General features: G+C 38.1%; 1 protein-coding gene across 7 annotated transcripts in view; it reads right to left on the reverse strand.

Moving 5' to 3' along the window:
• Window positions 1-865: 865 nt before the first annotated feature.
• The window catches only part of Fam184a (family with sequence similarity 184 member A), a 112,272-nt gene continuing 101,494 nt past the window's right edge, over window positions 866-11,643 (reverse strand). For 2 of the 7 annotated variants that reach the window (XM_029482934.1, XM_029482932.1), the window contains 4 exons: window positions 8,809-8,926; window positions 5,922-6,026; window positions 2,942-3,144; window positions 866-1,408 (listed from right to left, as the gene is read on the reverse strand). In XM_029482934.1, coding sequence (XP_029338794.1) covers window positions 1,327-1,408; window positions 2,942-3,144; window positions 5,922-6,026; window positions 8,809-8,926 — 508 coding nt within the window. In that variant the 3' untranslated portion in view covers window positions 866-1,326. The remainder of the gene's footprint in view (window positions 1,409-2,941; window positions 3,145-5,921; window positions 6,027-8,808; window positions 8,927-11,643) is intronic. The other 5 variants (XM_029482935.1, XM_021173929.2, XM_029482936.1 and 2 more) reach the window with 3 other exon arrangements.

An 11,643-nucleotide genomic window follows, 5' to 3' on the forward strand; every position in this document is an offset into this window, starting at 1 on the left:
CCATTCACAGCTGCGACTGAACCATTGTTGGGAATTGGGCTGCCGACTGTAAGTCATCAATAAATTCTTTTACTATATAGAGACTATCCATAAGTTCTGTGACTCTAGAGAACCCTGACTAATACATTGGCTAAGGTGGACTAAAGCTTAAGTGAAATGTGGGGCAGGAGAAATGGCTTGGGTTAAAGCACTTGCTGCACAAATGTAAGATCTGGAAGAGTTGGGGTCTTAGGAACTCACATAATTGCTTGGAGGGCAGGGTTGTCCACCTGCAATTTCAGTCCTGGAAGGTGGAGGAAGGAGATCAGCTAATAAGAGTCATCACCTCAGTGAACTCTAGGTTTCTGTAAAATAAATTCTGTAAAAGGGGGATGCATGATGATTCCTGACGTCAACTTTATGCCCCTTCATGTATGTGCATATACATGCACACAAAATACATGCACATAGACATAGGCACTCATAAAAAGTGGATACCCCCCCCAAATATGACATCTTATATGTCAACACAAACCATGCTACTATGAAAACTGGCAAGCAGGCGCTTGTCTGTTTTGTTTTGAAGATAAGGTCTCACCATATAGCCTGGCTGGCAGTAATAGACCATGTTGGCCTCCAGTGCACAGTAATCTCAAGTGTTGAGATTAAAGTACATACACTATTCCTGGCATAACCTTCCTTTTAAGACAAATTATAGTAGACCTTTTTTATATACCAACTTTGTACCTAAATAATATTACTCATAGATACTAACTTTATTGAAGGTTTACATCTCATCTATTGGAATCAAAAAAGAAAAAGCCACAAACCAACAAGAATATACTTGGAAGTACACAATTTACATAAATTCTTTTATTCTGGATTTATAAATGTTAACAATTATATAGTTAGAATTATACACAACAATGGAAGATAATAATAAATTTCCCTATATTGATATTAAGACTCTTGAAGTAACAATTTATGATCATTAGTGCAGTAAAACTTATTGACAAGTCTTATACCTGGTATTAAAAAGTGTTTAAAGGACACTTGATAGAAAAGAACCACGAAAAACATTTGTTCTAACAAAATTTATTATGCAGTAATTACAAAGATTAAGACTTCCATCTAAAATAAAAATAATTGTTATAATTACACACATAATATAGTACCTCAGAGAGTGATTCCAATAAATATCACAGGAAATACAGTGCATTTTCAAATCGGAGAGACAAACACTTTCTCATTCACAGTGTTTTACATAGAAAGGCCTGTCCACATAATGATTCCTATGCAGTCATGCTCTTGGAACAGTCTACACAGAGCTGTGCCAGCAAAATTCAGTCAGAATGTGAAGTACCGGGCAAACCACTCCTGGCGCTGGGGGTCTGGAGAAGCCACCGGGGAAGCTTCACTCTGAGGAGGACTGAATTCATAAAAAGAGAGACATGTAACCCAGGATTAAATAGTTTGCAAAGCAATGGGAAAGCAATTAAATACAAGCGTTGATTTCCACAACTGGTACCCCACGTCAGAACTGGATGGAAGGACTGGCTACTCTGCATTAGGGTGCTTCCTCTGACCGGAGTTCCAGTGGCAGCTCACATGAACTCTGTGACAGAGGAGCCACGTCAGTTACTCTAGGATCCAAAAAGTAAACGACTGGCAGAAACAGCAGTTTCATCTTTAAGTGTTTGAAAAACTGAGTGTTTGTGGGAGAGGAAAGCAAACAAAATAGTGTCCCTTCTTTTGGCAACTTTCCCCTTTAAAACGATCAGAACCTGACACAAGGGGTTGATTCTCACTCATACGTGTACTCTTCACTAGAGCTAAAGTAAATCAAAGTATAGTTCTTTCTACTATTTGCATATTTACATTAAGCTTCCAGCATTCTATCAGATACTTCAAAGAGTGCATCATAGCCTAGTTTTCGTCCTACTTTGCAAGCTCTAACATCTTATTTCTAACTACCTAAGGTTGTTTGGGCTACTTAAGAAAACAAAAGCATCCCTACCGTCTCTGGGGGAATTACAAGGCACGCAACAACGTGTTATGGAAAGTCCAGCGGTCAAGTTCCTTGAGCTCATGCACATGCATCTTACTGATACCTGAGCGCACCCATGCGCGGAAACAAGCAACACAGAGGATTTAGCAGCAGACACAGTCAGAGACAGCCTCGACTAGTTTTCATTGTCTTTTTTATAGTCTTTAACTAGTCATTAACTACATTAGCTATCACTTAGCTTAAAAACAGAAATACAAACCCCACTTGTAAGACTTAGTAGTGGGGTTCTTAGGATTTAGTAAAAATAAGAGAAAAATTAACTTGAATCAACAACAACAAGAAATCAGTCCTAGTAAAGTAAGCATAAAGCAGTACTTTTAATTTTAATCATGTAATCACTTAATAATTTCATTTCCTTCAAAATTTACTTAATATATTTAATCAACTTGGAGGCAACTTTAAACTAGAATTAGTTTAAAACTGGTTTGTTTCTAAATGTATTTGTATTTAACTACAGCATTAAGTTCTCAGGGTTTAATTTTCTTTTAATTTGGCAATATGTATATGTATGTTAATAAGCCTGATAAAAGAAAATACATATATAAAGCATTAGAAATGAAATTTTTAATAAATAAAAATGATTTTAAAGTTCTAAAAATTAAAGTTTGCACTAATAAAATCTTGGTAAACTATAAATATTAAAAACTTTAGCACATGAATTATGTGAACTTTTAGAAAATTCACTACTGATAAATTAAGAATAAAGCCTTTGGACACTGTCAAAACAAAATTTCCTAGATAGGTCGGAAAACATTTTCAAACTATCTCTTTTTTTTTTTTTTTTTTTTTTTTTAGGTTTTTTTGAGTAGTGGATTTCTGTAATGTAAAAAGGGAAATTTCTTAAGTTAAAATTGAGAAGAAGGGAAAAAAAGTTACTGGTGAGACGTGGCTCACCTCAAAAATGTCTTGGGCTCTTTGGGTGGCAAAGGTTGTGGAAGAGGCTTGTTGCTGTTGAACTCAACATCATGGGCTGGAGAATTGGGAATGGGTTCCAGACGGGTAGGATGTCCATTGCCCATGCCACTGGATTCCAGAGCACTTAGGTTGGGAACACTCACAAACCTGTTTGCTGCTGACTTATCATTCTTCTTCTTTTGCTGCGTTAAAAATAACACACGTGAGAACACTCATTCCCTGCACAGGAGCCAACAAAGGAAACAGGAAGAGGAGGAAAGGTAAATTTGGCTTGGAAAATTTTTTGGAAACGTTGTGTCAAATTGTGATGTTAAAATTAACCAGTGTTACCCAAAGTGTGGTCTGGGGATCCTCGAAAGTGCTCCTCTACATGGAATCCTCAAGGATAGACATGCTACCAAGACAGAGAGCACAGGGGAAGGGGCATTTAGGAACGGTTCATCTCGAATCTCGAACCACACCGTGGACTAGGGGAAGACTAGGTCAGAGTATAGAGTGCAGGGAACAAGAGAGGTAGGAAGTTCCTCAAATGCCACAAGGGTAAGTGGGTTTAGGCTAAATTTAGGAGGTGTGAAGTTAAGTCTAGTATTAAAAGAGAGGTCCGTCCATCTGTCAAAGAGAGGCTGTTCTTGCCTGGAAAAAAAAAAAAAGGAATACAAGACTGCTTGGCATTGTAGTTTGAACAAATCTCACATTTCTACTGAAGATTTAAAGCGGACTTAAATAATCTCATGTTAAGTTCTCTGTGACATCTTTCTAAAGAGCAATAACTAAGTATGTAGCATTAAACCTACATTTTAAATTAACTGGCAATATCATGAACTAGCTCATAATAAAAAGGCTAAAGACTAGAGTAGCTGATTTTTTGCATCCAGTCAGAATTTTAAATGAGCAAAAAAAAAAAAAAAAAAAAAAAAAAGAGGAAGCCAAATGCAGCCTTGAAATCTGTCAGTTTGCAAAACGTCATCTTTAGTCTCAAAGAATTATATTCCTAATTCAAGGATTGATGAGTGGCAACTCTTACGGAGAATAAAAATTAGTACTTTGTAAAAGACTCAGAATATTATCAGGTTTTCCAGGTGGATGCATGCGGATGTTTTTCCTTGCAAAGTTATTTTAGTTTTTAAAAATGGAAATAATTCACATGACAGAACTTTTACTTCAATGAAAATAATATAGTTTCTGTGGATGTTTCTTCCTGCCATACCCTGTGACTGGCAGACAGTCTATGATACAGTGTATCCAGCATCAGAGAACAGAGTGTGAACACTGGAAAGCTATCAGCAATCAGCAGCAGCTGGGAGCTTCTCTCAAACACTGTATCTTTTGCCTTTTCTTAGTTTACTCTGGAGATGGCTTAGGGTTTTAAACTGGGCTCAGGGTTTTTGTTTGTTTGTTTTGTTTTGCTTAAGAAATCAAACAGTTGATAGCCAGGTGTGGTGGCCCACACTTTTAATACCTGTGCTCTTTGAGACCAAGGCTAATCTGGTCTACATAGTGAGAATAGCCAGAGTGGAATAATGTGACCATCTCTAAAAATCAATCCCAAGATAAAACAAATGAACAATCAAACAAACAAAAACCCATACTTATGGTAAAAGTCTAAAGTAGTTGTTTTAAAGCTGAACAAAGTATTCTGATAAAATAGATGCATAAACTTCTAGTATGCTTTGTCTTTGAGACATGGACGTATGTCTAGCACACAATTACTACAACTAGTATGTATGCTTAGTGCGCAAGTGTTAAAAGTGTTTTCATGTTAAAAGACATGCTATTCTTAATTATCAGTTTTAAAAATAAAATTAAAGCCAGGTGGGTATCAAACAACTATACTCCAAGCAATTAGGAGGTAGAGGTAGTCAGTAGTTCAAGGCCAGCCTTGGCTATAGAGTGTGTTTAAGACCAGCCTTGACTCTAAGGTGAGTTTAAGGACAGCATAGGCCACATGAGACTGTTTCAAAAATCAAATAAAATGAAAACTCAGCATTAAGTTAATTCTGTCCATCCATTCAATTATTTATGGTGAGTTTTCCTTATGGAACTCTAAAGAGAGAGCTATAGCTCTTTAGTTTGCAAAACATTAAGTTCAAAGTATAAAGTACTGATGAAGAAAGAATAAATTCGGAATTCTAAACAGAGAAATTGTATAAACATTGAAAATAAAATTTCTGGATAAGAGCATAGCAGAAATCAGCACAATGTGAAGCAATAAAATATGGATTTAAAAAACCCCAGCTTTAATATGAGCTTTATTATATTACTAATTTATCCTAAGAGATTCATAATCCATATGAAGTTAGTATATACACTTATTTAGTCATTACTTGATTTAATTACAGAATAGTTTAAAGAGGTATGATAAGGTTTTACAATTTAACACATTTATTGAATACACACTATGCCTAAACACTAGGGCTGTGTGGCCAGGGGACAATGATGTACAAAAGTCAGATCTAATTCAAGGCTTTTCCATAGTTGTTGTAAGAGAATAATAAAGAATCAGGAAAGGCCATACTTGAATTGTCAAGAACATTCACAAATGGGAAAGTGACACTTCCAGGGTCACCTTTAGTTCTGCTGGAAGGTCTGGAGCTAGGACGAGCTATGGGAATCTGGGGCTGGAGTCTCTGAACTGCACAGAGGGCTGAGCTCAGTAAGGAAGTGATAATAAATTGACTTGTGTCAGAGCTTTACTTTTCTGTAGGAATATGGAAAAAAGAAAGGTAGAGCCAGAGTGTTTCAACATGAATACAATGTTTTAAGGATCTAAATTACTAATAAGCGAGTAGCTCATTCTGAATTGAACAACAACAAAAAAATAAGTAATGACTTGAGCAGGAGGTTATTATACGTCAGAGGACATTTTGGACAGCTTTAACCTTATGCTGCCTGTCCCACACAAGCCCATCTCCCTCCGGGTTTAAGTACAACCCTACTTCACAGTGTCTACGGCACATACCTTAGCCAATGGGTTAATAACACCAACAGTAGGACTTGTGTTAAATATTTTGTTGAAGTTAGTTTCTCGATTGACTAATTCCAGCTGGTAAAATTTATTATCCTCCTATGCAAAAGAATTATAAACATCCTTTCAACATTTTCTATTATAGAGTTACAAAGTTAAAATGTGTGCGTGCCATTTCATTAAAAATTTAATGAAGTATAAAGGTTTATATATTTTGTTTAAACATCTCTAGACTTGATTGCCAGTGTCTCAAATGTAGCTAGCAGGTCACTTTTTAGCACCTTTTAAACCTTGGGCCTAGGGACTTGACCATACCCTTTAATAGCCTTTCATTCCTGTCTACAGGATCTACTAATGTCCTGTCTCTTTGTGGTGCCTACTGTGGCATCTGAGTGGGTTTAACTTGTACTTGAAGTGTTGTGTACACGCAACTATAATGACAGGAATGAAGACAATACTGAAGAGACACATGCCTCTTTTATTGGCTACTGGAATATTGTAACTAACAACTAACTAACAATGATCCCCAACAAATTGGAATTTCCAAACAAGTATCATGGCTCAGAGAAGGAAAAGGCAGAGATGCCAGAGAGAGAGAGAGAGAGAGAGAGAGAGAGAGAACTTGTCTCCAAACAGGATATCAAACAGCCCTGACAAGCTGTCAGATTGCTTTGAAGGAGGGACTACAGCTAAGACAATGATGGGCAAGACCACATCTTGGCCAGGACTGTTAAGTTATGTATATCTCTTTCTGGCATTTAAACCACAGCCTCATGTCAGGATCCCAAAGATGGGCACTGGGGCTCAAGGAAGAGGGTCATGGGACTCATTTCTACCTCTTCCTACTGTAGCCTCATGGGACACGTTTCTCTTTTCTACTTTTCAGTATTACTTGTCTGTTTAATTCGCCTGTTGAGGGTGGGTGACCATGCCCACTGTGTTAGGGCTGCCAGAGCCAGACTCTGACCTGAAGAGAGAGTTTTTGTAGCCTACATGTTTGACTGGTTTCCATATATAACTATGACACTGCTATGTATTATTCTTCAGTACCTGAAAATGGATTTGATCTCATCTGGTCTTTTCTTTGAGATACCAAGGGTAAAGGAAAAGTGAATGGCCATTACAGAGATAAAACCTTTCCTTTTTGAGGAATAAGTAAGATGGGTTAAGCAATTTAGCAAACAGACTGGGAAGGCCACAGCAGATGGAGCAGTATGGGTGAGAATGATGGCTGTGTTCAGAAGAGTAGACCCTTCCTAACTCTCTTCCTTTCAACCAACTTTCATTTCCATTATAGGCCTTGCCCCACATGCCCCTTGAGGGTCAGAGAACCACTCTGTTGTAGAAAGAGTATAGAAATGCCCCTGGCTACAAAATTGGATCTGCCCTCTGATGAGGATAAATGCAATTGTATCTGTAACATTCCAAGTAGTAACTGGAAGAATAAATAGCTCTTATAGGCTATAGATGAATACACTTGTTATACTTTCTCACTTTATAAAGGAAACAGCAGTCTTCCATGTCTGCTGCTATTGGGAAGAGCTATGCTCATATATACCAGCCTTGGAAAACTGGGTGCTTAGCATAGTGCAAGCCACAGGAAATGGCACAGCCTCTTCTTGGGCTCCCTCTAAGAACCCTAATCTACCCTGGAAGTTTCAAAAGGAACTTCATAAGTCTCAAAAAGAACTTCACAGTCTTGAAAACAGATGGAATTTTCTAAATCATAAAAATAAGTTTAAAGGATGTCGGAATATTGGTCTTGTGCTGCTACGTGCTAACATCCAAAGACTTGCATTTACTAGTCACAACGAAGAGCAGCATTTTAGTTACTGACCAGGATATTAAGGCATTTTAGAAAATTCTGAAACATTTTATAAATTTTCAAACATCTGTATATTTTTTTTTATTCTCAAGTAATCATGGTTCTAATGAAGACAGAATATTTACTGTTAGAGACATATAATTCTTTGCCAGTGGATTTCTGAGTGCCCTTGCTGCTGAGTACCACTGACTCCCTTGATAGTACACATCTCTTCTTAGGCTGGACCACAAAAGCTTCCTTTCTGTTTGTTTGCTCCTGCTCTTGAGATGGGTTCTTTCTGTGTATCCCAAGACACTCTTGAATTTAATATGGTGCTTAGGGTGGCCTCAAAGTCAAGAGCTTCCTACTCCAGCCTCCTGAGTACTTGCATGGCTCAATATCTCTCTGGGTCGGTGTTTGGTGGAACACACTTTAGGAAATGAACACGGTTCATTTGAGCAAAGCATGGTGATAACTGCCTGTAATCCCAGCCCTTCAGAGGCTGAGGCAGGAGGGTTGCTGTAAGTTTTAAGGGCTCCATAGCATAACTATCTCAAACAAAACAAAACAAAACAAAACAAAACAAAAAACAAAACAAAACCCAGAGGCTAAGGCAGGAGGGTTGCTGTAAGTTTTAAGGGCTCCATAGCATAACTATCTCAAAAAACAAAACAAAACAAAACAAAACCCACCACCAACAACAACAACAAAAAAGGGGGAACTGTAAGTTGACAGTGCAGTCTAATGCACGGCCATGATAACAGATTTTTCTTTGTTCTGATACTGTATGTACAATACACATCCCTGTGTATACCAATAGGATGTTAACTATTAAGTGGTAAAGACATATTATTAACATTTTAGTATGTGTTAAAAGTTTTTATTTCAATAAAAACACCGAAGAAAAGGGTAAAATTCCCTTATTCTAATGCCAAATTTAAATTCGAAATTAAAGCTTAATAAACGTGACCACAATACACAGATTTTATTTTCCATTTTCAATTAGCATTATTCAAAAATACTCCCCCATTGTCTATTAATTACTAATACGGTTGTACTGAAAACAAAGTATCTTACAATGAGTTTCTTTATGACCTGGTCTCGTTCTGTAAGCAGGGATTTTAATTCTGCAATCATCTGTATATCTTCTGGCCGTGATTCTCTCATTAGATACTTCTCTTCCATATCTTCTAGTCTATAAACAAGAACACCTTTATCTCACCGATACAACTCAAGACAACATCCTGTTGTAATAAATAACTAAATCTTTCAATTAGTTAAACACACGCAGATTTACGGTAAGCCTTGCAAGCATGATAATGTGACTGCCCTAAGAGCCATTAAGTGCTCCACGGGTTGGTTATGTTTGGGAGGATTTTGCCACTTTAAGTCATGTGTGAATGATGTGAGGTGTGCTTTGAAGGAGCTGAGAAGCCAGACGACACAAACTTTACAAAAGCAGGTCGGGTATTATTGTGAGTAGTTACCATCAACACAATGCTGTGTGGTGATGTACATGACATATATAAGGAACAAGAAAAGATACCAACGGAGGGAGAACAAAAGACACATAAATGTCACCTTCTTGTCTCAGTTTGTGGGGAATGCAGTTTTAAAACTCTCCATTATCAACCAATAAGAACAAATTGTTCAAGGCTCATCAGGGAAGAAAAATAATCACATTTTCTTGTAGGCCAACTCACTCAGTGGTATTTACATACACTGCAATGTAAGTATTTACACACACTGGAAAGATTATACTGTCTATGTGAGAACAACAACAAAAAAAGGTGTTAGGGCTATGTGCTGAGGCAGCCACAAGATGTCACTAGAGTGCTGCCTCTGGGGTTAGAAGCATCTTGGATGCAGAGCTACTTCCTTTTTTTTTTTTTCTTATAAAGGACAACATTTAATTGGGGCTGGCTTACAGGTTCAGAGGTTCAGTCCAGTTTCATCAGGGTGGGAACATGGCAGCATCTAGGCAGGTATGGTACAGACATAGCTGAGGGTTCTACATCTTTATCTGAAGGCTGCTATGAGGAGACTCACTTTCAGGTAGTTAGGATAAAGCCCATGCCCACAGTGAGACACCTACTCAAACCAGGCCACACCTCCAAATAGTGCCACTCCCTAGGCTAGTCATACTCAAACCACCACTTTCTACTCCCTGGTCCCCATAGACTTGTTCAAACACATAAGTCTATGGGGACCATACCTACCCATAGAATAATAAATATATTTAGCCCAACTTCCAAAGCCCCCATAGTCTATAGCAGTCTCAACAGTGTTAAAAGTCCAAAGTTTAAAGTCTCTTCTGAGATTCATCCAATCACTTAACTGTAATCCCTAAAAAAACACAGGAAACCAGCTGGGAAAACTCTACTTCCTATGGCTGTAAGAACAGTTGATAGAGACTGTAGCCAAACCCATCCTAGATGGAGTAAAGCCTTGTCGGTTTTCATTGCAGAACAATGAGCAAGTTAATCAAACAAAGTAAAGTGAATCTAAAATAATCATCTACAGTTTTGGAATCTCCTTTTGTGGTATGGGAAAGATCTCCTCTGCTCAAATGTATGTTTCAGTTTAGTTGGAACATTCTTTTTACTATTCTTTTGTTTTGTTTTAGACAGGATCTCATTATGTAGCTCTGGCTTGCCTGGCATTCACTATGTAGACCAGAGATCTACTGCCTAAGCCTTCCAAGTCCTGGGATTAGTACTCTACCGCACCTAGCTTAGTTGAAATGTTTGAAATGAAATAACCTCCATTATTATAAGCTAATTCTCCCAACAACATACCTTTACATCAGCAACAATTTTAATAAAAACTAGATAATAATGAAGACACAGTATTGACAAGAAGCAATCTATAAGTACAAATGGGAAAGCATTAAAGGAGAGAACATGAGACTGTTATGAACTAGGTAGAACTTAGAAATATACAAGCATCTCATCCACCCTTCTGCTAGGAAGGAACTGGGTATCATTCCCACATCCACTTCAGGACAACATGAGTCAATGCTGTTCCAGCTACCTGGGCAGCTCACTAGACCAACAGTGCTTCTAGGAGGCTGGGGGCAAAGACTGACTGAGAGATTGGGGGCGAGGAGTTCTAAGATTATATATGTCCTGTTTTTCTGTCTTGTCTTTCTCTCTTTGACACAGGGCCTCACTTTATATCTTGGATTTGCTAACCTCTGACCCTTTTCTGTTTGGTTCTATATTTCTTTCTTCTTTTGTTTTGGTGTGTGTGTGTGTGTGTGTGTGTGTGTGTGTGTGTGTATGTGTTTTGCATTTTCAAGAAGGTTTATTTGTGTAGCCTTGGCTGTCCTAGAACTAGCTCTATAGACCAAACTGGCCTTGAACTAACAGAGTTCAGGAGTCCTACCTCTGCCTCCTAAGTGCTGGGATTAAAGGTGTACGTCACTACCCTCAGGCTGGTTATATATATATATATATATTTGGTTTTTCGAGACAGGGTTTCTCTGTATAGCCCTGGCTGTCCTGGAACTCACTTTGTAGACCAGGCTGGCGTCAAACTTAGAAATCTGCCTACCTCTGCCTCCCAAGTGCTGGGATCAAAGGCGTGCGCCACCACGCCCGGCTGGTTCTATATTTCTTAAATGACCTTTATGAAATATGCTCTTGAAACTAATTCATAATAGTAATGTCTGTGAGCATTATTAATATGGTAGCAGGAATCCAGTTTTATTTTCATTGAGTTTTCAGATTATCATTAAAAGTAATATAAAGGCTGAATAGAAAGGAGAAGCAGAACACATGGAAGTGCCAATCAGGGTTACTGCTGGACTCTCACCAAGCATATGAGGCACCCCCCTCCCCGTGTGTGTGTGTGTGTGTGTGTGTGTGTGTGTGTGAGAGAGAGAGAGAGAGAGAGAGAGAGAGAGAGAGA

Source organism: Mus caroli, chromosome 10 (genome assembly GCF_900094665.2).
Source record: "Mus caroli chromosome 10, CAROLI_EIJ_v1.1, whole genome shotgun sequence".
Lineage (NCBI taxonomy): Eukaryota > Metazoa > Chordata > Mammalia > Rodentia > Muridae > Mus > Mus caroli.